Source organism: Micromys minutus, assembly GCF_963924665.1.
Source record: "Micromys minutus genome assembly, chromosome: 10".
NCBI lineage: Eukaryota > Metazoa > Chordata > Mammalia > Rodentia > Muridae > Micromys > Micromys minutus.
This window is the reverse complement of record NC_137979.1, coordinates 44,666,947-44,692,554: the sequence shown is the minus strand read 5'-3', so window position 1 is coordinate 44,692,554 and position 25,608 is coordinate 44,666,947. Positions and strand designations below refer to the sequence as shown.

Genomic DNA, 25,608 nt, shown 5'->3' with positions numbered 1-25,608 from the left:
ATGGCGTCTAGAGTAAATACTGCTTTCACTTTGATACCCAACCAAAAATGTAGACGTTTGAATCATCAACCTAGCTATATTTGCAACACCTTTGACTCAGATCCTCAACTCTTATCTACACTTGGAAATTTTAAAGTCTTACCATTGGAAATATTGCACATAATTTTAAGATACTTGTCAGGTGAGGTTTGGGGGCTAAAAGTAAGTTATATAAGATATTAGAATATTAAATTTTCCCCAAGTATTATTTTGGTCTCTTTATTTTGGCTGTTAATACCAATCTGGAATATTAATAACATTTATATTGAGTTTATTTTCTAAGTGTTCACCAATGACTTCTCTACCTTTTAGATAAATTAAGTGTAAAATTCCATTCTTGCTCACTCTCCCTCTTCCTCTGTCTCTCTCCTCTCTCTGTCTCTCTGTTCAACAGAAAAGTTTACTTAGTAGACTATAGAAGGCAGCAGTCTTGGCAACTCCATAAGTACTGCCCACCATAATGTTCAAATTGTGTAAAGATACTGTAGGCTGGATACAGCACATACCTGAAGTTTCAGCACCAAGGAGCTAAGGCAAGATTACAAATATCAGGCTAGCCTGTGCTACATAACCCAGTCCTATAAGAGAAAAAAACAAAAAACAAAAATACTTGTATGGTGGCACATGCCTTTAAATCCAGTACTTGGAAGGCAGAAGCAGGAATATCTCTTTGTGTGCCAGGCCAGTCTGGTTGGTCTACATAGCAAGTTCCAGGAGAGACAAAACTACCTAGAGAGAGAGTGACCTAGTCTGAAACAACAGTAACAGCCTTTAAAACAAATGCTTGGAGGCAGAAGCAGGTGGATTATTGAGTCCTAGGCAAGCTTGGTATACAGAGTGAGTTCCAGGACAGCCAGGGCTACACACACACACACACATACACACAAAAAGAAAAGAAAAATTACCAAAACCACCACCTCTAAATGATCTGAATAGTAATAAAATGGTAGCTTTGTTATTTTACAACATGTTTTTAATTGTTAAGAACTAGATTTAAAACAATATTAAGATTTTTTAAAGCACTATGTGTATTGGTCAGTTTTTTTTTTTTTTTAAATACAGGCTCTCTGTTGTAGCCCAGGCTGTCCTGGCACTTCCTCTACAGCTCAAACACCTGGCAATTTGCCTCCCTCGGCTTTCCAGGTGCTAACATAACAGGTGTGAGCCAACACACCTGGCACTAGATTTATTACTAATAAGTTAGTTTACAAGTTAATATACTGTACGAATGATGCATTCCTTTAATTTGTACTATTGGTGAGTTAACATAAGTTAATAAAATATGCTAAGTCATTTAAATAATTTGCACTCATATTTTATATACATTTTTTTTGATAGTGAAGGATATTGGCATGTTAAGTATGGTGTCCAAAACAGTCAGCCAGCACATAATTAATTATATCTCAACCTCATCTGGAAGTAGGAGACTTTTACTACAGAACTTTCATGACCTTGATCTGCCTGGCACAAAAGAAGAGACTGCTCTACTGGAGCACTACAGAGCCCTAGGTAATTTATGAAATGCTCACTGCAACAAATAAAGAATATTTATAGCTGATTTTATTATATAATTCTGTAAGGCTAGTAGCTTGTAGACTCTTTCCTGGAAATTTTCCTTTTCTCTATAATATTTTTATTTTCAGTGCAAAGACTTTAACAGTGCTCCTACATAAAGCTGAACAAGGTAGCTCAGACTTGTAATTCTAGCATTTGAAAAACCAGAACCAGAGAATCACACTTTGACCCTAGCCTGCACCCTATAGTGAGTTCCTGAGTTCCAGGTCAGCCTGAAAAAAGGCATGAGAATCTGTCTCAAAAAACCTTTATAGGACTGAGCGTGAACAGTAGGTTGAACTAGAATTCACAAACCCCTGCATTTCATTCCTAACAACCCATAAACTGGGTGTTCATGACACTTGCCTGTTGTCCCAGTACTTTGGAAGTTAGGGGCAGGAGGATCAGAAGCTCATGGTCATAGTGATTTGATAGCCGCCATCATGAAACCTTGTCTGCAGGAAAGGGGCAGATACCTAGCCCTAACTTATTGAATTATCTGATGTAAAGTGCTTGTCCTAATGAGTGCACAAAGATACAGTGTAATGGAAGCTGTTGTTTAGGTGGTATACCAGCTTAGGGAACTGATGTCTTTTTCTGTGTTTTGCCTCTGTTCCTTGTGGCTTAGAGGGTTTTTGGTTGGGTTTTTTTTTTTTTTTTTTTTTGGTTGTTTTTTTAAAAGAATTATTATTTTATGTATGCGAGTACACTGTAGCTGTCTTTAGACACACCAGAAGAGGGCATTAGAACCTATTACATACAAGTGGTTGTGAGCCACCATGTGGTTGTTGGGAATTGAACTAAGGATCTTTGGAAGAGCAGCCAGTGCTGTTAACCACTGAGCTGAGCCATCTCTCCAGCCTGGTTGGTTTGTTTTTGTTTTGTTGGTGGTGTTGTGTTTTGTTTTGTCTTATTTTGTTTTTGAGACAGGGTTTCTCTGTTTGTATCTTTGGCTGTCCTGCAACTCACTCTCTAGACCAGGCTGGCCTTGAATTCACAGAGATCTGCCTGCCTCTGTCTCCCGAGTGCTGGAATTAAACTTGTGCACCACCAAATCCAGATAAATTTTATTCTGTACTTATATTTCCTTTCCATCATAATCTAGTCCTTAAATGTATACATTTAAACTACAGGAAAATCATTATTCTATCAGAATCCATGATTTTCTTTTTTAATTACTCTACACATTTACTAACAAATCATTATGCTGTAACTAAGTTGACCTATCAAAGAAAATACTGTATCATTTTTCTTCCCTTGATAGAAAATTTGTATCTTTTACTCCATTCGTTGATTTTATTTTTCCTAGAGTGCTGAAATAAAATCCTGATTTCAGTTTGATTAATGATACCAATTTAACAATGAAACTAAAATATAATTAACCAAAACATGGCAGTAAAGTCAAATATCAGGATGTTGTTGGGATTTAAATAAAGATATAGTAAGCTGAGTGAATCTTGCCTTTTAGAAACACAGGAAGGACTAGCTTTAAAAAAGCAAAGTAATATGTAAATTCCTCAATAACAGCTTATGGTTTAGGCCTGCAACAACAGCTGATTGGGAGGCTAAGACAAGAGGATTGTGAATTCAAGGCCTGCCTCTGCTGTAGAGTTCAAAGCCAATATGAGCAATTTGGTAGACTGTGGTAGAGGATGTACTAGTATGCATGAGATTTAGACCTAGGTTTAATCCTAATACCACACACACACACACACACACACACACACACACACACACACAAAGAGAAAGAAAAAAAAGGAAGCAAGGAAGAAAAGAAGAAAGAAAACAGTTTAGGGCTGGAGAGAAGTCTCAGAGATTAAGAGTCCTTACTGTTCTTCTGGAGGACCTGTGTTTAGTTCCCAGCACTTACATGGTGACTCATAACCCTCTGTAACTCCAGTTCCTCTTCCAACTGCCTCAGGTACATGCAAGGAAAACATATAACCATTTATATGGATGAATAAGCATATAAATGTTTAAATTTTTAAATTTTGGTTTGTTTGTTTTTTGAGACAGAGTCTCACTATGTAGCCCTGGCTGTCCTGAACTCACTCTAGACTGGGCTGGCTTTGAACTCAAGAGCGTTACCTCCCTCTGCTTCCCAGGTGCTGAGATTAAAGTCGTGCACTACTAACACCTGACTTATAAATCTTTTTTTTTTTTTTAAGTCTAAATACAATGTTGTTGGTTTCGGTATTTATAAGTAGATTTGGTAAAGCCTGTAACAGAATCTGGTAAGTATTTGATTATTATCTTTTGGGTTTGCCGTAGAGGATTTTTTTTTTCTGCTTAAGCAAACCTACTTATATTGTCTGTGAACAGAACCCAGTGGTAGAGTATTTGCCTGGGTTATGGCCCAAGCTTATTAATCACAGCGCTGGAGAGATGAGGGGAGTGGAAAGAAGTTCAAGACCAGTCTCTGCTACATAGTGAGCATGAGGGCAGCCTGGGCTATGGTCCCAAACATAAATATACAAGGCATTGGGTTCCACCCTCAACTCTACATTGAGAACCAAAACATCTTAAATACATGGGCAATTCAATTAAAAAGTTGATCTTCAAAAAAAGTTAGATTATATATTAGCTTTAATTTTCTTTATTTCTTTCTTTATTTTTTAAAGATTTATTTAGGGCTGGAGAGATGGCTCAATGATTAAGAGCATTGACTGTGCTTCCATTGGTCCTGAGTTTAAATCCCGGCAACTACATGGTGACTCACAACCATCTGTAATGAGATCTAATGCCCTTTTCTGGTGTGTCTGAAGACAGCTACAATAATAAATAAAGAAATCTTTTTTTTAAAGTCACTTTAAAAAGGATTTATTTATTATAAGTACACTGAAGCTGTCTACAGACACACCAGAAGAGGGCATCAGTTCCCATTACAGATGGTTCTGAGCCACCATGTGATTTCTGGGAATTGAACTCAGGACCTCTGGAAGAGCAGTCAGTGCTCTTAACCACTGAGCCATCTCTCCAGGCCCCAAGCTTTAACTTTCTAATCAGTTAGTTTTTTGGTTTTTTTTTAGACACCAGCTTTATGGTAGGTTTTTTTGGTCAATGTTTGATACACTCAGCATTTTCCCATGCTTTCATTCCCATCTGATCTGTTCTGTTTTTAGATATTAAAATAACATTTTTTTCAGGATCTTAACTTTGAACATTATAAATTTTAATTTGCATTTTCTACTGAAGAACAGATGGCCAATGTAGAATACTGCATCTGACATTATTTTACTTTAAGAACTTAAAAGAAGCTGGTCTCTGAAAAAGAGTACCTGTGTTTAGAAAAAACAGTCACCCAAATGCAAGGGTTTTATGGTAAACTTAAGCTCTTAAAAATAGGAGATTTGCAGTAGAAAAGGCAACCAGTATACAATTTTATCTCACAGCCCCAGCTATGATATAACATGAGACACGATGCCAAAACATGGAGGAAAAAGAACTCAGACTAAAGCCAAACACTGAGAATAACTCCCTATAAGAAAAAATAAGGAGAGTTCATGCTTAAAATCAAATTCTGGTCATGTGTTATCCAAACATAGGAACTTCTAAAAATAAACTTGGTTCCTATAGATTCTTCAGGATTATATAATCATTTGATTATGTAAGGACTAAATGTAGAGAAGTGATTATCTTATGTAAAGAATAAAAACTGGAGAAAGTGATATTCAAGTATCTCTTTTCCTTACCATGTATATCATCTTCAGTTGAATGCCTTTGTCCTTACAGGAATGTTAACAATGTATTGCTATTTTAGGAAGATATAATACTTAGGGGAAATAAATCATACATTATAGGTCACTGTCACTGTAGTTCAAGGAACATTTTACTAAGAAATTGAAAGTTTCTTTTTCAATGTCATGACACAGAATCCTACACATTATTAACATACTAGGCCTGTGAAATATCTCTGAGGGGCTCAAGGGGTGGTTCAGTGGTTAGGAGCACTTGCTGCTTTTGCAGAAGACTGGGGTTTGTTTCTCAGCACCCACATAGTGGTTCACAAGTATCTGTAACTCCAGTTCCAGGTGATCTAAAATCCTGTGTACATAACACATGCTGGGGAAACACGCATACACATAAAGGTTTAATAAAACCTAATATGGTGGGGGCTGGAGAGATGGCTCAGTGGTTAAGAGCACTGACTGCTCTTTCAGGGGTCCTGAGTTCAAATCCTAGCAGCCACATGGTGGCTCACAACCATCTGATGCCCTCTTCAGGTGTGTCTGAAGACAGCTACAGTGTACTTATATATAATAAATCTTCAAAAAATTAATTAAAGAAACCTAATATGGTGGTGCATACATTTAATCCTAGTACCTAGAAGCAAAGACAGGCAGATCTTTATGAGCTGAAGGTCTGCAGAGCTAGTTCCAGGACAGTCAATGCTACATACAGAAATCCTGTTTCAAAAAGAAAAATAAGTTTTGAAGAAAAAGATAGTTATATAATCCAATCTATATAATTTCTGTGAGCAAAAATGACTTCTAAACTCTGAAATTGTAAATAATGACAAAAATATTTTTAAAAGTTTTTTTTGTTTGTTTTTCTGAGATAGAGCCTCTGTACATCCCTGGCTGTCCTGGAACTTAGTATGTAGACCAGGCTGGCCTCAAACTCACAGAGACCCATCTGTCTCTGCCTCCCAAGTACTAGGATTAAAAGCATGTACCAATAATTTTTTTTTCTTTCTCCTTTTTTTTAAGACAGAGTATTTTGTATAGCCTTGGCTGTCCTTAAACAACTAGCTCTGTAGACTAGGCTGTCCTCAAACTCAGAGGTTGCCTGCCTCTGCCTCCCAAGTGGTAGGATTAAAGGTGTGAATCAACACACCCAGCTAAATTTTTATCTTTTGAGAAAGAGACACAAAGTCTTTTTATTCATTCCATAATGGCTCAGTTTTTTTAGTGTTTTCCTTTGTTGACATGAGATTAATCCCAAGAAATACTAGAATGCATTTTCCACAGAGTAAAGATACAGTTTCCCTAGTGTATTTTATACCTCATTATTGTATCTTCTTAAGTCAAACACTGACATGGATCCTATATCATTTATATCACAAGTCTTTGGCATTTGCTAAAACCAGATGGACATCAGCATTACTTGGTGATTGTCATACAGTGTATGTTTTTTTTTTTATTGTTCCTCCCAAATATTTGTGTAAAAACTTCATCATAATATACAGTGGTACAACATACTTAATTTTTTTTAGCAAGGAATGTTGTACTGTGCTGTTGATAAGTTTAAATTTTGTCAGTTTTTTCCTGTTTCTTCCCTTTCTCAGGTCTACTGTTTAAAAGATGCACCTTGCTGCTTCCCACCAAGGATAGACTGAAGTACATTCACAAGATACTCTCAGAAGTAAGGCCGTATGCTAGAAATAGTTCACAGTCTCAGTGTTCAGTAGAGACAGCTTTTCACTAATGTCATATATGTATTCACATGTCTGTATGCATGTGTGGTGTGCCTGGTGCCCATGGAAGCTAAAGGAAGGCATCAGATCTGCAGTCAGTTGTAAGCCACTGTGTGGATGCTGAAAGTCAAACCTAAATCCTCTGCAAGAATAGCAAGTGCCCTTAGCTGCTGAGTCATATCTCCAACCCCAAACCTATCTTTTTTTAAAAAAATATATTTATTTATTTAATGTATAGGAGCATACTGTCACTGTCTTCAGGCACACCAGAAGAGGGCATCATATCCCATTACAGATGGTTGTGAGCCACCATGTGATTGCTGGGAATTGAACTCAGGACCTCCGGAAGAGCAGTCAGTGCTCTTAACCCCTGAGCCATTTCTCTAGCCCCCAAACCTATCTTTTAAAGGCAGGATTTATTTAGTTTTCAATTGTGTGTATGTGTATGTTTCTGTTTGTGGGTGCCCATTGAAGCCAAAAGATGTCAGATCCTGTGGAGTTATAAGTGGTTGTGAACCACTTGATGTGGGTACTGGGTCCAACTCATTCCCTGAAAGAATAGCAAGCTCTCTTAACCCCTAAACTATCTCTAACCCCTAAACATCTCTCTCTCTCTCTCTCTCTCTCTCTCTCTCTATTTATTTTTTAAAGACAGTATTTCTCTATGTAGTCTTGGCTGTCTTAGAACAAACTCTGGCCTGGGATGGCTTCGAACTCACAGATCCACCTGCGTCTGCCTCCTATGTGATTAAAGGCTTGTGCTACCACTGGCCAGCTCCCAAAACCTATAACTAATAAGTTTTCAGGAATTAAAAAAAATGGCCAGTGATGATCTAATACTTTGCCAATAACTTGGAGATCACATGAGGTAGTATAGTATAGTTATCTCTTTTGTCTACAGTTCTAGTTATCCACAAATAACTTCTATGAAAATACTCAAAATGCTAGATAAAAAGACTTTATGAGTGTTACATTGTATACCATGAGTGGTGTGCAGTCTATTTTATACTATACAAGAATGGTAAGGCAGTGAGAATTTTGTAATAGTTATTTGTGTGTGTGTCAGGGTGCATATACCATGGTGTTCATGTGGAGGTCAGAGTGCACGTCACTGCTGTCCTCTTCTTCGTCACATGGTTCCAGGATTGAATTCAGGTCCTCCACCTCAGACAAGCACTTTATCTGCTGAGCCATCATCTCTTTCACGGCTGCCAGGGTTGTTTAAAGTGATGACTTGGGGGCTGGGGATGTAGCTCAGTTGATAGATTATTTGCTTAGTCTGATTTGATCCCTAGCACCTTTTACCCAGGGCACAGGTCTGTCATCCCAGCAATCAAGGAACAGAGGCTTGAGGACCAGGAAATCAGAGTCATCTCTCCTATGGAACCAGTTCAAGGCCAGGCTGGACGACAAGAGACCTTGTCTCAAAGAATAAATCAAAATGGTCCTTATGAGTCACTATGAATCTGGCTGAGGACTCAGAAAGGGGCAGCTTTTCCTCTTCTGTCTCTTTCTCGCAGAATCTCATCAGTACGTTGGGCTTCCTTTGTCTTTCTCTAAAGCCTACCTCCTCTGTTTAGTTGCTTGTCTGCAGGTAGCTGATCACTGTGCCAGTTTAAATGACCTGGCTTTTTCTCTTCTCCATCCTCCTCCTTAGCTGCTAAGATTTATAGCCTGTCCTGGGTGTTTTTCTTTTAAACTCTAATGAAATTCAACAAAACAAAACAAGCAAAAAACCATCACCACTAAAACAACAATAATTTATAAATGTTAAAATCTTTTATGTAAATGTACAAAACAGTAGAAATTTGGGATTTTTGTTTTGTTTTGCTATTCTGGAAATGGAACCTCAGGCCTCTTGTATACCATATAACAATAACTTGAGTTATATCTTCAGGTTGAAAATCATGTGTGCGTGTGTGTGTGTGTGTGTGTGTGTGTATGCTGTGTGTGAGTGTGTGTGTATGTGTGTGCCTTTTCCTGTATGTTCACTTCAGGATCTTAAGTTAATGTCAGAAAGCTTGTCTACATTTTTGTTGTTGTTGTTGGCCTTGAGGCTAGAGAAGTGGCTCAGCGGTTAAGAGCACTGACTGCCATTCCAGAGGTCCTGAGTTCAAATCCCAGAAACTATATACATAAAATTAAAAATAAAATAAAAAGACTGGCCTCAAGCACAGAAATCCAGCTGCCTCTGCTTCATAAATTCTGGGATTAATGGAATATACCAGCAAACCTGGCTCTTCACATTATTTCTTTTAGTAAGATTTATTTTTATGAATATGAGTATATTGCCTGAATGTATATGTGTATATACACACATATATACATATATGTGTATGTATGTATGTATATATTATGTACATGTCTGGGGCGTGCCAAAGTCAGAACAGGGCATAGTCTTCCCTGGAACTGGAGCCTGTGGATGATTGTGAGTCACCATTAGGTTCTTTATAAAAGCAGCAAGTGCTCTAATCTGCTGAGCCACCTCTCTAGCACCTTTACCTCATATTTTGTATAGTTTTGGGAGGGGAGGTTTTAGTTTTAGTGTTTGTTAGTTTTTGAGTCAGGGTTTTAGTATGTAGCCTTGGGTAGCCTGAAACTCACTCTGTAGACTAGGCTAGCATCTTGAATGATGGGATTAAAGGCGTGTGTTATTACACTCGGCTCTGCCTTATATTTTGGAAACATCTTTTGTTGAACCTGGAGCTCCAGCTTCCTGTTTCAGGTGGTTTAGCTGAATTGAGAGCCCTGGAGATTAACCTGTCTCTCTAAAACCGTCCCATATTCAGCTGTTTTTACATAGATGCTGGGCATTCTACTTGCTGCTGCCTCCCAAGAGCTGGAGTTAAAGGTGGTATGTGTGCCACCACCTTTTTTTGTTTTTGTTTTGTGTGTGTGTGTGTTTGGCTTTTTTTTTTTTTTTTTTTTTTTTTTTTTTTTTTTTGACAGTTTTTCTGTAAAACAGCTCTCCTGGAACTCTGTAGACAAAACTGGCCTCAAGCTCACAAAAACTGCCTCTGCCTCCCGATTTGGGGAATTAAAGGCATAAGCCATGATGGCTGGCTATAAAAGTTTTATCTTTTGTATGTGGATGTTTTATCTTATCTATCTGCATACCACGTGAGGTCATCAGATTTCATGGGACTATAATCATAGATGGTTGTGAGCCATTAGTTGAGTGCTGGAAACTAAAGTCAGGACCTCTGAAAGAGCAGCCATTGCTTTTAACTTCGGAGCCATCCCTCCAGCCCAAAGTTTTTCCTTTAATGAGAGCTACACTCTGTTTCAAGATATGTCCAGTAGCCAGGCACGGTAGTGCAAGTCACTAATCTCAGCAGAGAGAGCCAGAGGCAGGTAGATCTCTGACTTTGAGGCCCGTCTGGACAGCAGGGTTACACAGAGAAGCCCTGTCTCAGGGGGCAGCTGTGTGTGATTTCTCCAGTAAACCTGAGTGTCAAGTTAGTTATGTATAGGAGTACTAACAATTGCTCTCTTTACAGGTTTCCTGCTTTAAATTCAATGGCTGTTCAGCTCCTTTGCAGTGTTTAGGATTATCGTGTTACGGCATGTTTTTACAGGTACATTGTTTAATGAAAGAATGAAAGGAATGACTTTAAACTGTTAACATGGAGCACTGGCATCCCTGTGTGAGTAATAGGAGGTATAATAATCTTAAAGAACAGTGACATTGTTAAATTTTGTTAAGGGTATGTTTGGTTTTGTAAATGGTGAGAAATACTTAGCATTTATTTACACAACTGTATTAAATCTTTTTGTTTGTTTGCTTTTTGTGACCTGGGAATTAAACCTAAGTACTTAGGGATACTAGGTAAGCACTCTACCACTGAGCTGCAACCCTCACCCATAGCCAGTTTAAGAAACTGAAGGTGGTATGTGTGTGTATAATTTTTTGTTTGCTTTTTGTTTTGCTTATTTCAGTCACTATGGTTGTTTTGGAACTCATTTTGTAAACCAAGATGGCTTTGAACTCAGAGATTTACTGCTGCTCTATCCTAAGTGCTGGGATTACAGGCATACACCACTAAACCTAACTTTTATGAGCATTTTGAATTTAAATTTGTGGGCTAGTTTTCTGAAATGTGACTTTAGAAATCAATGTATTATTTTAACAATATTTACTAATTTCTTACAGGTAAAATGATAAACAGATAAAAGTGAAAAGTGTCATTTGTTAAGCCTTACACTATGTGATAGACACTATCTGAAAGCGTCTACATGAATTATCTAATTTAAAACTTATTGCCACCTTAGGCTCTTAGCACACACCTCAGGACTCCACCTGAGAGTCTTATGCTGTATCCCAGGCTGCCAGACACCAGCTCCTACGCACCCAGATTGTAGGACTTCCTACTAACACTCTTCTATGACAGATTTTTACTTTTTCCTATTTGTTTTGTACTTTCTATCTTTGGATTAAGTATTAAAATATGGATTCATGTGTAATTCAAAAGGAACAAAAGATATAAAGTAAAAAGCCTCCCTCCCAGGCCTGTCTCTTGTCTACCAATTTCCTTTCACCAGAAATAATCACTGCTTAGCAATTTCTCTTATTCTAGAAGGAATAATGTTAAATTGTAGGGTGCTGGGATTGAAGATTGCTTTGGCTTTTCTAGACAAGGTTACTCCGTGTAGCCCTGGTTATCCTGGAACTTACTCTTTAGATCAAGTTGGCCTCACATTCAGAGATCACCTACCTCTGCCTCCCAAGTGCTGGGCACAACCATCACCTACCTGATTCATTTTCTTTTAAATGTGTGGGTCTGAAGAGACGTCTCAGCAGTTAGAGGGACTGGCTGCCCTTCCAGAGGACCCAGGTTCAATTCCTAGAATGCCTATGATGGCTCACAATCATCCCAACTCCAGTTGTAGTAGGTCTTTCAGCCCTCTTCTAACCTCCTTGGGTACAGGCACACACGTGGTACACATGCATGCATTTTTGAATGTATGCGTGTTTGGTTTAATGTCAGAGGGACAACTTAGGGAGCTAGTGTTATTTTATCTGTGACTTAGGTTTTGCTGCTTTACCTGCTGAGCCAGCTCACTGTCCCAGAAGATTATTTTTTAAACCAGTAAAATCCAGTTAAATGTCTTAAGGATTTATATGTAGGGTCAAGAATGGGGGCACACACCTTTAATCCAAGTGCTCTGGAGGCAAAAGCCTGTCTTTTTGAGTTAGGGGCCACCCTGGTCTACCTAATGACTTCTAGTCCAACCAGGGTTACATAGTGAGACCTTGCCTCATTTATTAAAAACAACAAGTCATAACCAAATACAATTATCATGTTAAGATGGGATTATTATCATTCTCATTTGTAAACGATATCAAAATGACAGGCATAAGAGTTTTAGAAGTTCCACTGTAAAACTAAACTGCAGAGGTTAGAACCATGGTCTAGGAGTACTTGTCCTGTAAGACTACATTCAAATCCCCAGCTCACAAGTAAAAAGTTTCCATTACCTTGATGACCTGTCACCCTATGATGGCCTTACTGGCTGCCAGCATAGCCAAAAGCTACAAGTTCTGAGTTTGATGAGATAGTGTCCCAAAGGAATAAGAAGCATGTAGAGGGGGAAGCCCAACATCCTTCCGTGTGTGTGTGTGTGTGTGTGTGTGTGTGTGTGTGTGTGTGTGTGTGTGTATCGTCTATAGTTACATACATTCTTACATACACATACACAAAAGGAAATTAATTAAGCTAATCTAATAAATTAATTAAACTATGTTTAAAAACTAAGTCATAAAACTGGGACTACAATCTCATTACTCAAGCTTAGTGTAGGCAGATGTCAGGCTTGAGGCCACTCATAGTAGAGTAGTGAGTTAGAAGGCTATAGAAATGGTTCTTCAGTTAACAGTACTTGGTGCTCTTGTAGAACACCAAAGTTTGGTTCCCAGCACCACATCAGGGCAGCTCAAAATTGCCTGTAGCTCCAACACTTCTGGCTTCCACAAGTATCTACTACACTCATATAGCATAACCTCGCAGAGATATATAAACGTAAATAGGAATTAAAAACACTGATTAAAAAAAAACTTAAAGTTTGCTGGATAGTAGTGGTACATGCCTTTAATCCCAGGGCTGGGAGGCAGAAAAATGTGGGTGTTTGAGTTTGAGGCCAGTCTGGTCTACAGAGTGAGTTCCAGGACAGAGCCACATAGAGAAACCCTATCTTTAAAAACCCAAAAGAAAAAAACTTCTCTTAAAAAATGCTTTCTTCCCAACCAAAAAGAAAGCTTTTGAAGAATTTTTAGGTTGTAATTATGTAAATTTCTTATGAATTTGAATAGCTCCAGAGAGGGTAAGCATTGTCTGTCACCTAGGTCATATGCTAAAACCAGCTTATTTATAGTAGGAAGTAGTGGCTTAGCCTTGCAGTTTGTGAACGTGTACACTGTTTCTTCTATTTTCTTCAGACATTAACAGCAGGTTGGGATGAACTGGAATGCCATCGTGTATATAACTTCTTATGTGAGCTGACTAATCTCTCCCGAAAGATGCAGACTGTTGTCTGTAACAAACCAGGTAAAGACCTTCAGCTGAGAGATGATACTGTATAGAGATGAGATGTAGTGAAGAGGTAGAGTTCAGATGTGTCTGTAAAGGGAGTTGTGGCGGGGCTGGGCTGTAGCTCAGTCAGCAGTGGCTCTAGCTGCAGTACCTCATCCACTGGGACACCGCCGCATGGGTGTGAGCTACTTCCTGTTAGTGGTTTCTCTAGAGAACCTTGACTAACACAGAAGGGACAGGGACCAACCCGAAAGAAATCCAAGATAATTCTTCTGGGGGATGTGATTGGAATTTATAAACAAGAAACTCAACATTTGAAATGCTTATTTATTTTATAAATCTCAAAGCAAACAGAATGTTGTAAAGCTTAGACTAAGCTACTTGATTTGTATATTCCTTTCCTGCCAAATTTAAACATTTCACTACAAACAACATATAGATAAAAGGGCAGATTTAGGGAAGTACTTGCTTATTTAGAGTCTTGTGTTTCCTTTTGGGCAAGGGGCTGCTGAGGATTGAACCTAGGATATTGAATGCAGTAGGCTCTACCATTGAGTCTACACCAACACCAAGAGCCTCACTGTGTAGTACAGGCTGATCTCCAGCTTTATATATAGGCCATTCTAGCCTCAAATTTACAATCCTTCTGCCTCAGCCTCCTGGAAAAGGCAGATTTAGAAATCCAATAACTGATAACACAATTTAAATGTCTTTCTTCTGATCAAAAACTTCTGTTAGCTTACTAACCTAACATTAGAAATAAAATCTAAGCTACATGAATTGGCTTTCAGATTCTGGTCCCTACCTACTTTCCAAACTCTTTGCCTGATGGCCATGGTGGCAAACCCTTAATTCTAGACTTGAGCTAGTAAATGTCTGAATTTGAGGCGAGGATGGTCTACATACCGAATTCCAGGATAGCCAGAGCTACATAAAGAGATTCTGGGTCCTAAATAGACAGGTGAGTAAATAAGCAAGCGCACTGTCCACTGTGCTGGTCTGACGTCAGCATATTGTTCTGTACTCTCTGAGTGTCCAATGCTCTTTATGCAGTTGTAGCTCACTGGGAACCTTTTCCATTTTCCTGAAATACCATCTTCCTCTCTCATGCTTTAAACTTAATTTGGGCTCTGGAGAGGTAGGTTAGCGAGTGGTTCAGCGCTTTCCCTGCATGCCCACACTGAATGAAACTGAGATGGTGGCACAGGAGTGCCATCCCAGCACTTTAGAGTTGGAACCAGAAGGATCAGCAACCCAAAAGTCATCCTTGGCTAGACACTGAATCCAAGGCCAGCCTGAGACACAAGAGACCCTGTGTGAAAAATAAGTAAGTAAACATCAGGCCTAGCTCATACCTCTGATCCCAGAACATAGAGGAAAAGGCAAGAATGTTAGGAGTTCAAGACTAGCCTCAGCTATGTATAAAATATCTATATATAGAATTCTGGGCTATATGAGATCCAGTCTCAAATAACTAAAATTGTGGGATTTGGCAGGTAAAGGTAGTTGAACCTAGTTAGGTTCCCCAGGATCTGCATGGGAGAGAGGAGAGAACTGACTTCCATATGAATGCCTGGCACACACACACATACACATAGGCTCATACAGAGAATTTTAAAATGTAATAATTTTTTTAACCACACATGTGGTCCACACATATATATTCAGTTAGAACACCATACACATAAAATAAAAATAAATACAATTGAAAAATTACTAAGCCAAAATATAAATAAATCATATAACTTCTTAAAATGTTTATGGAAGAAAGTAGAGCACCACTTTTAGTATAAAACTATATTGATGACATATGTCTGGTCTTTCTCTACACTTATTTCTCTTTAAAATCTGGCTGAGGATGCAGTTCAGCAAGAATACGTGCCACCACATAAATCAGGTGCAGGGACAGACCTGTAACCTCAGTATTTAGGACATGGAAGCAGGAGGATCTGAAATTTAAGGTCAGTATTGACCACATAAGGACTGGAGCGATGGCTCAGCGGTTAGAGCACTGGCTGCTCTTCCAGAGGTCCTGAGTTCAAATCCCAGCAACCACATGGTGGATCCCAACCATCTGTGATGGGATCCGACGCCCTCCTCTGGTGTTGAATTTGGTCTGAAGAAAACTACATAGTACTCATATGCATAAAGTAAATAATTAATCTTTAAAAAAAAATTCAAAGCCAATCTGGTATATATAAGACGAATCTAAATAAATAAATCTAAAACTATATAGGATTCTGGTCAAATTGAGCATGGATTTTGATTTACCCATTATTCAAATAAAGAAAGTAAACACAAGAAGATAACCCAATTATAAAGTTAGGGGAACTTTTACTTCTTGATGACTTCCCATTTATACTCAGCTTATGATCGCTCTTTTAACCACAGTGGTTAATGCTTGGATTATCACTATCCAGTATGTAGCTTACCTTTCTTAAAAAATGATTTATAACTCCTTTTTCTTCGTAGGAAGTGCTCGAAAACTGGAGTTAAGGGTTAGACTGTTCTGTCGGAATGTCCTACTTGATCACTGGACGCATCGAAGTGATTCTGCATTTTGGTTAACTCGAATATTAAAGCCATGGCCAATGGTGAATCAGGCAAGATTGCTATATATTATCTTTGGACCAACATCTCCTCACGATGGTAAGCACCATTTTTTCAAGAATGTGTGTTATATACCTGGCTACTTAATTTTTCTTCAGATAGGCTTTTTAAACTGTTACTGGTACCAAGCACAATAGCCACACCTTTAGTCCCAGCACTTGGGGGTCAGAGGCAGATGGATCTACTTGAGTTCGAGGCTAGTCTGGGTCCACAGAGTGAGTTCCAGGACAGCTAGGGCTACACATAGAAACCCTGTCTTGAAAAGCCAAAAACAAACAACAAACCCACCACCACCACCACAAAACAACAACAACAACCCATGTTTACCGATGGGTGCACACTTTTATTTAATCTCAGCACTCAGAAGGGAGAGGTAGTAGAGCTCTGTGAGTTCAAGGCCAGGCTGATCTACATGTTTGTTTACTGCTCTAGGGGCAGTGGGTCCCAGAAAAATGGAGCCTAAAAGTTAGGCAGATTCATGCAATGGCCAACTTTATTCGGAGCATCAGACAGTTTATAACTCTGAGGGTAAAGAGTCACATGAGTAAAGTGTCCAGTTATAGAGGCAAATAAACAATAACAAGGGCAGTTGTGATGAGTAATCGGAAGTAACTCTGATCAGATTCACCTGAGAGGAGCAAGAAAACACATTCCAAGAACTGTTTCCTGTTTTTTGAAGAAACAGAGGTCACAAGACACTTGTCATGTTTCCTTGAAGTTTTTTCACAAGCACTCAGAATTCTCCTCACAGGACTCCATTCTTGGACTGTATTCTGACACGTATGGAGTTCCAGACCTGTCAGAAATATATAGTAAGACTCTGCCTCAAAAATAAACGTAGAAACAGACAAATAAACATACATTGATTGGTTGATGTGTGTGTGCATGTAGCCTGGTGTGTTTGTGGAGGTCATAGAGCAACCTGCAGAAATCACTTCTCCTTTTATACTGTGGAGTTAATTAAGTGGATGACCCCTGGCGTCTACATACACGGATACTCACACATGAAAAGGATAAAATAAATTATAAGTAGATAAAAACACTACTCCTTTGTATGTTATGACTTAACAAAGCAGAGTTGTGACTTAATAAAGATATGTTAACAGAGGACTGGAGAGATGGCTCAGTGGTCAAGTGCACTGAAAGCTCTTCCAGATGACCTGGGCTTGTTTCCTAGCACCCACATGGTGGCTCACAACCACCTGTAACTCCCATCCCAGGGGATCCAATGCCCTCTTCTGACTTCTATGGGACCAGGCATGCATATAGTACACAAACATATATGCAGGGAAATATATAATAATACATGTATAAACAAAATCTCTATAATTCCCACTACCAAAAAAAGTTAAATTAAAAAGATATGTTAATATATATAGAAGTAATTCTGGCTTTTTCTACGCCCACTCTAGCTCCCAATTAAAGTCATGGAGACCTTATATTTATTATAAGCTTCAGCACTATAGCTGGGCAGATACTCATCTGTTATAACCCTATTATAACCTGTGTAGGGCTATCCACTACCCAGCCAGGTGCCTCATTACTTGCTAACTTAGTCTTCCTGGCTGCTCCTGCTCCATGGGTGTCCTCATGGCAGCTATCCTGGCCACCTGCTCATGGTAAATCTCTAATGACTATTCTCCCTATCTCTCTCTAGTCCCCACCAGAGACTGTCTCTGGCATCAGAAGTCCCACCTCCTCCTCTCTGGGCTGGCTTAGCTGATCATGATCACATCTTTATTAACTAATTAGAGGTGATACAGGAGTTGATTGACAGTGCCAATGTCCAGACTGCAACCAGATCTCTGGGCAGAGTAATCAGCTTCTGAATACACAGTATATAAAACCATCTCCTTATGTCTCTCCTTTTTATGTCAATAAAGGCTCTTTCTCTTATATTATTAAACTATATATAATAAGAATAGTTATGAAAACTATCAGGTAAAAATTATGTCTAGTCCATTTGTATTTGGCAACCTTGGAGAAAGTCCTTTACTATCTATCCTCTCTTGGTAGGTTCAGAGTTCAGTACTTAATTTTCTTTATTTTTTAAAGATTTTTATGTATATGAGCATACTGTAGATGTCCTCAGATGCACCAGATCCCATTACAGATGGTTGTGAGCCACCATGTGGTTGCTGGGATTTGAACTCAGGACCTCTAGAAGAGCAGTCAGTGCTCTTAACCACTGAGCGATCTCTCCAGCCCTTAATTTTCTATCAAAACTTTCATGTATCAACCTGTGAATATTTTTTAGGCTTTAAAACTCATATTTTTATGTTAAATAAGGATTGCCTGAGAAAAACAGGAAGTGTGCAGAGCATGCGGCTTCCAAAACCATAGACATGACAGAGGTGGTTGGCTGCCTACACAGTTATCCAAAATTCCTTTGCAATGTTGGAGCATCACCTTCGGCCTTCTAGCCCAGCATATAAAAGACTTTTCTGTGAAGCAGGAATTATGAAGGACTTGCTTACCTTGTCCTTAAAAAGCTTGGCAACAGACTTCTTCTGTGTCCTGCTTGTCCATAGTTTGGACAGGATGCTATCATTAGTTGAGGCAAGGGCAGTTTCCTGCCTAATGGCTAGCTTGCCACATAGAAGAAAATTCCATATGAAGGTTCTTTGATGCTCATCATCTTTGAAGTGGAATGGGGTGCTGCCAGGAGCTGAGAACTCTCACTGTCTAAAAAGCCTTTTATTGATAAAACATCTTTAAATGCCATATTCTGTATATCTCTGAAATCTTTGCAGACCATCTATTTATCCAGAGTATAACTAAATGGGCAAACATTGTTTGTAGCTGTTTATTCTCTCTTCAACCTAAGAAACATATTTCTGTAACTAACTATACTAGTACCTAACATGAACATAAGTTTGATCGACTAACTACTAACTTGCTCTTCTTAATTATTCTAAACAGTCAAAAGGACTAGAATATCACATTGCATTTTTAAATAAGTTGCATCGGTACATTACCTTATACAAGAATTGAAACATATATATATAGAGTATGTTACAGCAAAAATTACCTTAAGTTTGTATCAATATGAAAAATCCATGCTAATGTAAAATATTTAGCTTGTTGAAGCTTTTTAGTTTAAAAGTAGATTTAAAAATCTACTGTTGTATCCTAACATTCCTATAACCCCCTTTTTTCTTTTTTAGCCCTTCTCACCCTTTTTTCCCACTAATACTAGCTGGGAGAGAAAGAAGAATAGAGGAAAGAAAAAGAGAAATTCCTGAATCTAACCTCTTTTATTTTGTATTGTCCCTGACTAAGACCATTAACAACTTGTGACTAACCTTCCTAAAATAATGGTAGACATCCATCATCTATTAAACGACCAAAACCCACTTATCTCCCTTTGGAAAATGGAGCATCACCCTCTTAAAAGTGCTTCCTTTTTTTTGTCTGGGGGTGACCTCTCTTTTGGGGCCCTAAAAATTGGGTTATTTGTCAGTCTTAAGAAATCTAGTGGACTGGAGAGATGGCTCAGTAGTGGTCCTGAGTTCAAATCCCAGCAGTGGTGGCTCACAGCCATCTGTAATGTGTCTTCTGCTGTTTCTGAAGACAGCTACAGTGTACTCATACACATAAAATCCATAAATAAATCTTTTTTAAAAAGAAAGAAAAAAGAAAAGAAATTTAGCTATAACATTTGTTGTCCGGTCTCTGTGTGATATAAAAGTGCAGGGCTTAACTGAAGTTCTGACTGGAGCAGCCTGAGAGGCTGGATCAGCTGGGGTCAGCTGCTTTGAAGCTGTCCTAGAAAGCAAGTTTTGACGAAACCGCAGCTGAGGTAATCTGAGGTTGGGATGCTGGAATAAATATGTCTCAGTCTTTCAGCATCCTCAAGGGTGAGTTTTGCTGCTTTAACTTTACTGGGTTTTGGTTCTTTTTCTTTGTGAACATATACATTTTCAAAGATAATGTACATTTCTGCATTAACACATGCATGGAATGTTTTGTATGCATAGATCAACTAAAGGTGACTCTTTGCCATTTGAGCAGGTAAGGCATCTGTCTTTCTTTATCAGTTAGTTTGGACGATATAATCAAAATATAGTATAAATTTTTATCCTTGTCATTTGAAAGGATGGGATAAGTCCTGAGGACTTTGTAGCCAACAAGATTTATTGACTGCACATAGACCCTTTCCTATCTCAGCCAGTCTCAGTGCTGTTCCCATGTATCGGGGTCAGCAGTACATCACTTGCTTTGTTGGTTTCTTTTTTGTTTCTGCAGCCAAGATTTTCCATTCAAATCTAATTTTAATTAATTTTGAAGGAATCCATAGTTTTTCTTCTCCCATTGAAACAAAGATAAAACCTCTTCTTCTATGTAACACATTTCCTGCCTCCAATTCTGAAGTTATCACATATATAGGCTGATCTAATTCATCAGTCCTTTCTAAAATCCAGTGTATTTCAGTAGCTGGGCTGTCTGTATCATTGGCATTTTAAAATTTTAAAGTCAACAGAGTATTATTTAATCTCTATCTAGCATATCCCACATCCTCTTGTGTTCTCTGACTTTTAAAGAATAGTTAGAACATTTTTTTACAATTGTTTGACCTGTAGGATTGTAAGACATATATATATATATAACATGTTATATATACCATGATGTCTAAAAAATAGTTGTATTCTAATGGATATATATGTTGGAATATAATCAGCTTTGATTTGAAAAGCATCTCCAAGATCAACATCATCTCTAATAAATTCACAATCTTAGATTCATCCTTTTCAGAATTGAAGGCAAAAGGCCCTTGAAATTCTGAACGTGTATCAGCTGTATGATGTATTAACACATGTACATAATTTAGATTTCAAATTCTACAAAATTAAACACATAAGCTATTGTAAGACATTACTCTAAGGTAGCATCATTGAACAGAATTTGTATTCTAAACTCAGTATATTGTATTTCTATGGGTTGACTTTCTAATTTCTCAAGTCTTTAAGGATTTTTCCCATTGGGAACTACCTTTTTTGCTATCATCATTGTAGGTTCCAGATTGGATTCTTCTGAAGATTCTTTAGTCTGATTTAAAGAATTCTCTAACCTCTTCCATGGCCTCCAATCTAGCATTTAATTTTTTAGTCTCTTCTTTTTAGTCTGTCCAAGTCTGCTTTATTATGATCTTTCTTAAAGAGAGTATATACAGCTACAGTCATTACTGAACATAAGACTTTTTATCCTGACAGTCAAAACAAAATGCTATGGGGTCCAAGTGCCCTCTTCTGTAGTTTTGTATTTTTTAGCATGAAAAAATATTTTCTGTGTAATCTCCATAACTCTCTCCATTTTTGGAGATTTTATTTTTATTTTTCTCTCCTTTCTTTGGAGACTTTATTTAAACTCAGTATTTTCTATGACTGCCTATATTCAGTTTTTAATTTTTCTTTAGGATCTATGTTCCTTTTAAAACATTTCTGTTTTTTTTTCTTCTTCTTTGGGGGCTTCTTTTTTCTTTTTCCTTTCTTTGGAGACTCTATTTTCTATGTGCATTTATTTATTTCTCTCTTACTGCTTTCTAAACTTAATCTCTCTCTCTCCTCTGGGAAATTCTTTTTAATATCATTTAACTCTTTATTTTTGCTTTATTAATTTAAAACTATTTATATCTTCTGTGATGTTTTTTATCTAGTCTCTTTCTTTAGCAGTTAATCAGAAATCCAAACATTTTTACCTGATCAGAAGTTCGTCTGTTCTTGGATTTCTTCTTTTGTTTTTTGTCATTGTTCTCCATGTCAAACTACTTAGCTACTTGGATTAGATACTGTTGCTGTGTTGCAGCACAACTAATGGGAAATCTATAATGCTATCAGAATTGACATTTTATGATGAATGTAGCTTGTATAAATAACAAGATTGTATAATCCTTTTCATTCTAAACAATTCCTGAAGTCTTTATCACAAAACCATCCTTTTGATCATATTCTACCTTTTGTTTCAATCCAGGGCAGGTGATTTGGCAGGAAATGATAGAAGGACCTACAGATGAGTCCAGTCTGAAAGGTTTGGCTAATGCCATTAAATTACTGTATGACACAGGTGCCAAAGGCTGGACAGCAGATGATGTCATCAGTCTTGTAGATGAGTTGTCAGGTAAAATATGTACTTGCTAATATGGAATAATAGAAAATTATTATTAGAATATAACCATAAAGCTATACAGACAATTCTCTAATTACTATTTGGGGGTCTAGAGGTCTAGAGAGGTGGCTCAGTGGTTAAGAGCATTGCTGTTCTTCCAGAGGACTGAGGTTCAATTCCTGGGACCACCATGGCAGCTCACAACCATCTAAGATCTGACATCCCCACACAGATAAGAATGCAGACAAAAATACCAATGCACATTAAATTAAGTGAATTGCTAAAAATAAGAAGTTACTAATTGCTTAATATGTAGTTTTAAATTTGTTTTGTTACTTACTGCTCCAAAACACTTTTAGTTTTGTATTATGTTTTTGGGTTTTGTTTTTTAATTTTTGTTTTGGTATGTGTGTATATGTATTTGGAGTATGTAAATACTGTGGTGTAAGAATGTGTTTAATCTCATTTTCTAATGTTTTAAATGAAAATGGTTCTTTGACCATTCGTGCATTTATACAGTGTATTCTGATTACTCCTGTGCTTCACCTCTCACAGCTCACTCCCTTGAATTGCCCCCTCCTCCCTATAAAACTTTCTCTCCATTGTGTCTTTTTGTTCTGGTTTGGGACCCACTAAGTTTAGCCAGGGCTTTCCACATGAGCATGGGTATGAATGTCCCTTGGAGCCTGGCAGACTCACCAGCAGGCACACAACTGGAAACAGTGGCTCCACACCCACAGCACCCATCAATAGCTGAGAGTTTCTTAGCAGGAATTCAGTGCCCAGTTTATAGATATGTATTATTAGATACACATAGCTCAGTGAGTTTGCTTACCTCATCTTACAGGTTCACACACAGACATACTGTTCTAGACTATATAAAAAGAAAGCCCTCTGCTGATGGGATTTATATTTACATATGATCCACACTGCCTGCTGATGTATGTGTAGAACTTTTTTGACTAAATAGCACAGTGGTAAAAGCACCATGGCATGGAGGTGATTTCTGTCTCTGGTTGAATGCTGTAATTGAAAAACTAAAACATGCTAATTCCCAGCACTCAGGAGGCAGAGGCAGGCAGATCTCTAAGGCCAGCCTGGTCTACAGAGTGAGTTCCAGAGCAGCCAGGGCTATATAAAGAAACCCTATTTGAAAAAAAGAAGAAAAAGAAAAACTCTAAAACATTATTTCTGAGTTTTTCCCTTGGTACTAATTACATTTCCAATAAACTAATATAATGTTGAATGAGTTTAAAAATGTTTGCTACAGCGATTATATCATTAAATAACTGCTCTTCCTCTAATAAAAGTGGTTCCCCGGGAGTGGCTTCTGGAGAATAATGCCCGCCTCCTAATCCTGAGCGGGAACAACATCTGCTTCACTTTCATGGCCAGTAAAGCTGTCAATGGACGGGCCATTGAACTTGCAAGACTCGTCGTCTTTTTGGCTTTGGTAAGTACAAACTTTCTCTTTAGTGCATTATTTAGCATTACAGTTGACCCAATGCCCTGTTTGTCTCTCTGTCTCTCTCACACACAGAGAGACAGACAGACACTACCAGGAACTGAGATATACAGAAAATGTTACTGCAAAAGTAAGTATTAAAGTACATATTTTGTTTGTTTTTCTGTTTATTTGCTTGGTTTTGGTTTTTGAGACAGGGTTTCATATAGCCCAGGCTGGCCCCAAACTCAATATGTAGCTAAGGTGGCCTTAAATTTCTGAGTGCTGAGGTTATCGGCATGAGTTATCATGCTCCATTTTATTCACTTTCTGACTTAGTGGGGTGCCCTAAGCAATAAACTGTGCTATATCACAAGCCTGCCCTATGTAATAAACTGTGCTATATCACAAGCCTGCCCTATGTAATAAACTGTGCTATATCACAAGCCTGCCCTATGTAATAAACTATGTTATATCACAAGCCTGCCCTATGTAATAAACTGTGCTATATCACAAGCCTGCCCTATGTAATAAACTGTGCTATATCACAAGCCTGCCCTATGTAATAAACTGTGCTATATCACAAGCCTGCCCTATGTAATAAACTGTGCTATATCACAAGCCTGCCCTATGTAATAAACTGTGCTATATCACAAGCCTGCCCTATGTAATAAACTGTGTTATATCACAAGCCTGCCCTATGTAATAAACTGTGCTATATCACAAGCCTGCACTATGTAATAATCTATGCTTCATCACAAGCTGTCATTGTCACTGCCACTTTGAAGGTCAGCTGCTTTCTTCACATGAAGACTGATGACAGTCTTGCTTTGTGCATCTGAATCAGGTGTGTGAGAAAGAGCTGTACTGCATGGACTGGACAGTTAGAATGATGCAAAAGGTCTGCAAAGTCTTCAGCACTGCAGCAGAGAGGAAGAGCTTCCTGCAGAGCGTAGCAAATGCCTTTGCCTGTGTCACGATGGAAATGCTGCAGCCTGCTATGTCTGGTGAGTTAGAGTGTAGACGGTGCACAGAGTGAGATCCTATCTGGGGGCATTGATTTTTGTTTTTTTGAGACAGGATCTTTCTCTATGTAGTCCTGGCTACTCCAGGACTCTGTGTAGACCAGAATAGGCTTGAACTCACAGATACCTACTGACTGCCTCTGCTTTCCAAATGCTGAGACTAAAGGTATGCACTACCACAGAATGCCTAATTAATACATATTAATTTAGTTTGGTGGCAAACACAATTTACCCTGTTTGGAGGTTTTTGTTATTTTAAGCTTTTTTTTTTAACTCAATGAGATCCACTTGCCTCTACCTCCCCAGTGCTCTAACATTTTAAAAAAATATTTTTATTTTAGTTTATTTTATCTGTGCACCATGTGCATACCTGATACGTTGGTCAGAAGAGGGGTTATAGGAGGTTGTAAGCCGCCATGCGAGTGCTGAGAACAGAACCAGGATCCTCTGCAAAAAAGCACTGGTGACTCTCCTGATTAGCTCCTCGTTGTCCCTGTTTCATAGGTGAGAAAAAGGAATCACAGATAGAACTTGACTTACTCAAGGTCATAAAGTTGAGAGATACCAAAGGTAGACCAGGGTCCTGGCCCATGTTTTCTCTCTAGAATCTGATTTCCTGGCTTTAGTGGTTGATGTCTGGCTTAGTAAAAACCACTGGCAAGAATTCTTGTTTAAATATTAGGGACACGTAGAACATCTTACATTCCTGAGCCATGTGTTAACATGTTTCACTTTTCCTCTTCCCTGCTGTCTGTCCTTGTGTGTGTCACAGGAGAGCGTGATGATGATGACAGAGGCTTCCTGAACCTGTTTCATCTTCTCCATGCTCAGGCCAACTTCCATAAGGAGGTGCTCTATCTGACCATGAATGCTGTCTCTTCCTAA

The 25,608-nt window shown here is 38.3% G+C and overlaps 1 protein-coding gene across 2 annotated transcripts; it reads left to right on the top strand.

Annotated features, from left to right (window-relative positions):
- FBXO47 (F-box protein 47) lies at positions 1–25,608 on the top strand (the record flags this gene model as incomplete). 2 transcript variants are annotated; one of them, XM_080922824.1, is made up of 10 exons in its annotated part: positions 1–181; positions 1,378–1,548; positions 6,881–6,957; positions 10,510–10,587; positions 13,446–13,554; positions 16,012–16,188; positions 22,120–22,266; positions 23,565–23,707; positions 24,546–24,705; positions 25,496–25,608. In XM_080922824.1, the coding sequence occupies 10 exons, from the start codon at positions 1–3 to the stop codon at positions 25,606–25,608; spliced, it is 1,356 nt and encodes a 451-aa protein (XP_080778950.1). The 2 variants fall into 2 exon arrangements, with proteins under 2 accessions (XP_080778950.1, XP_080778951.1); XM_080922825.1 differs by lacking the exon at positions 1,378–1,548.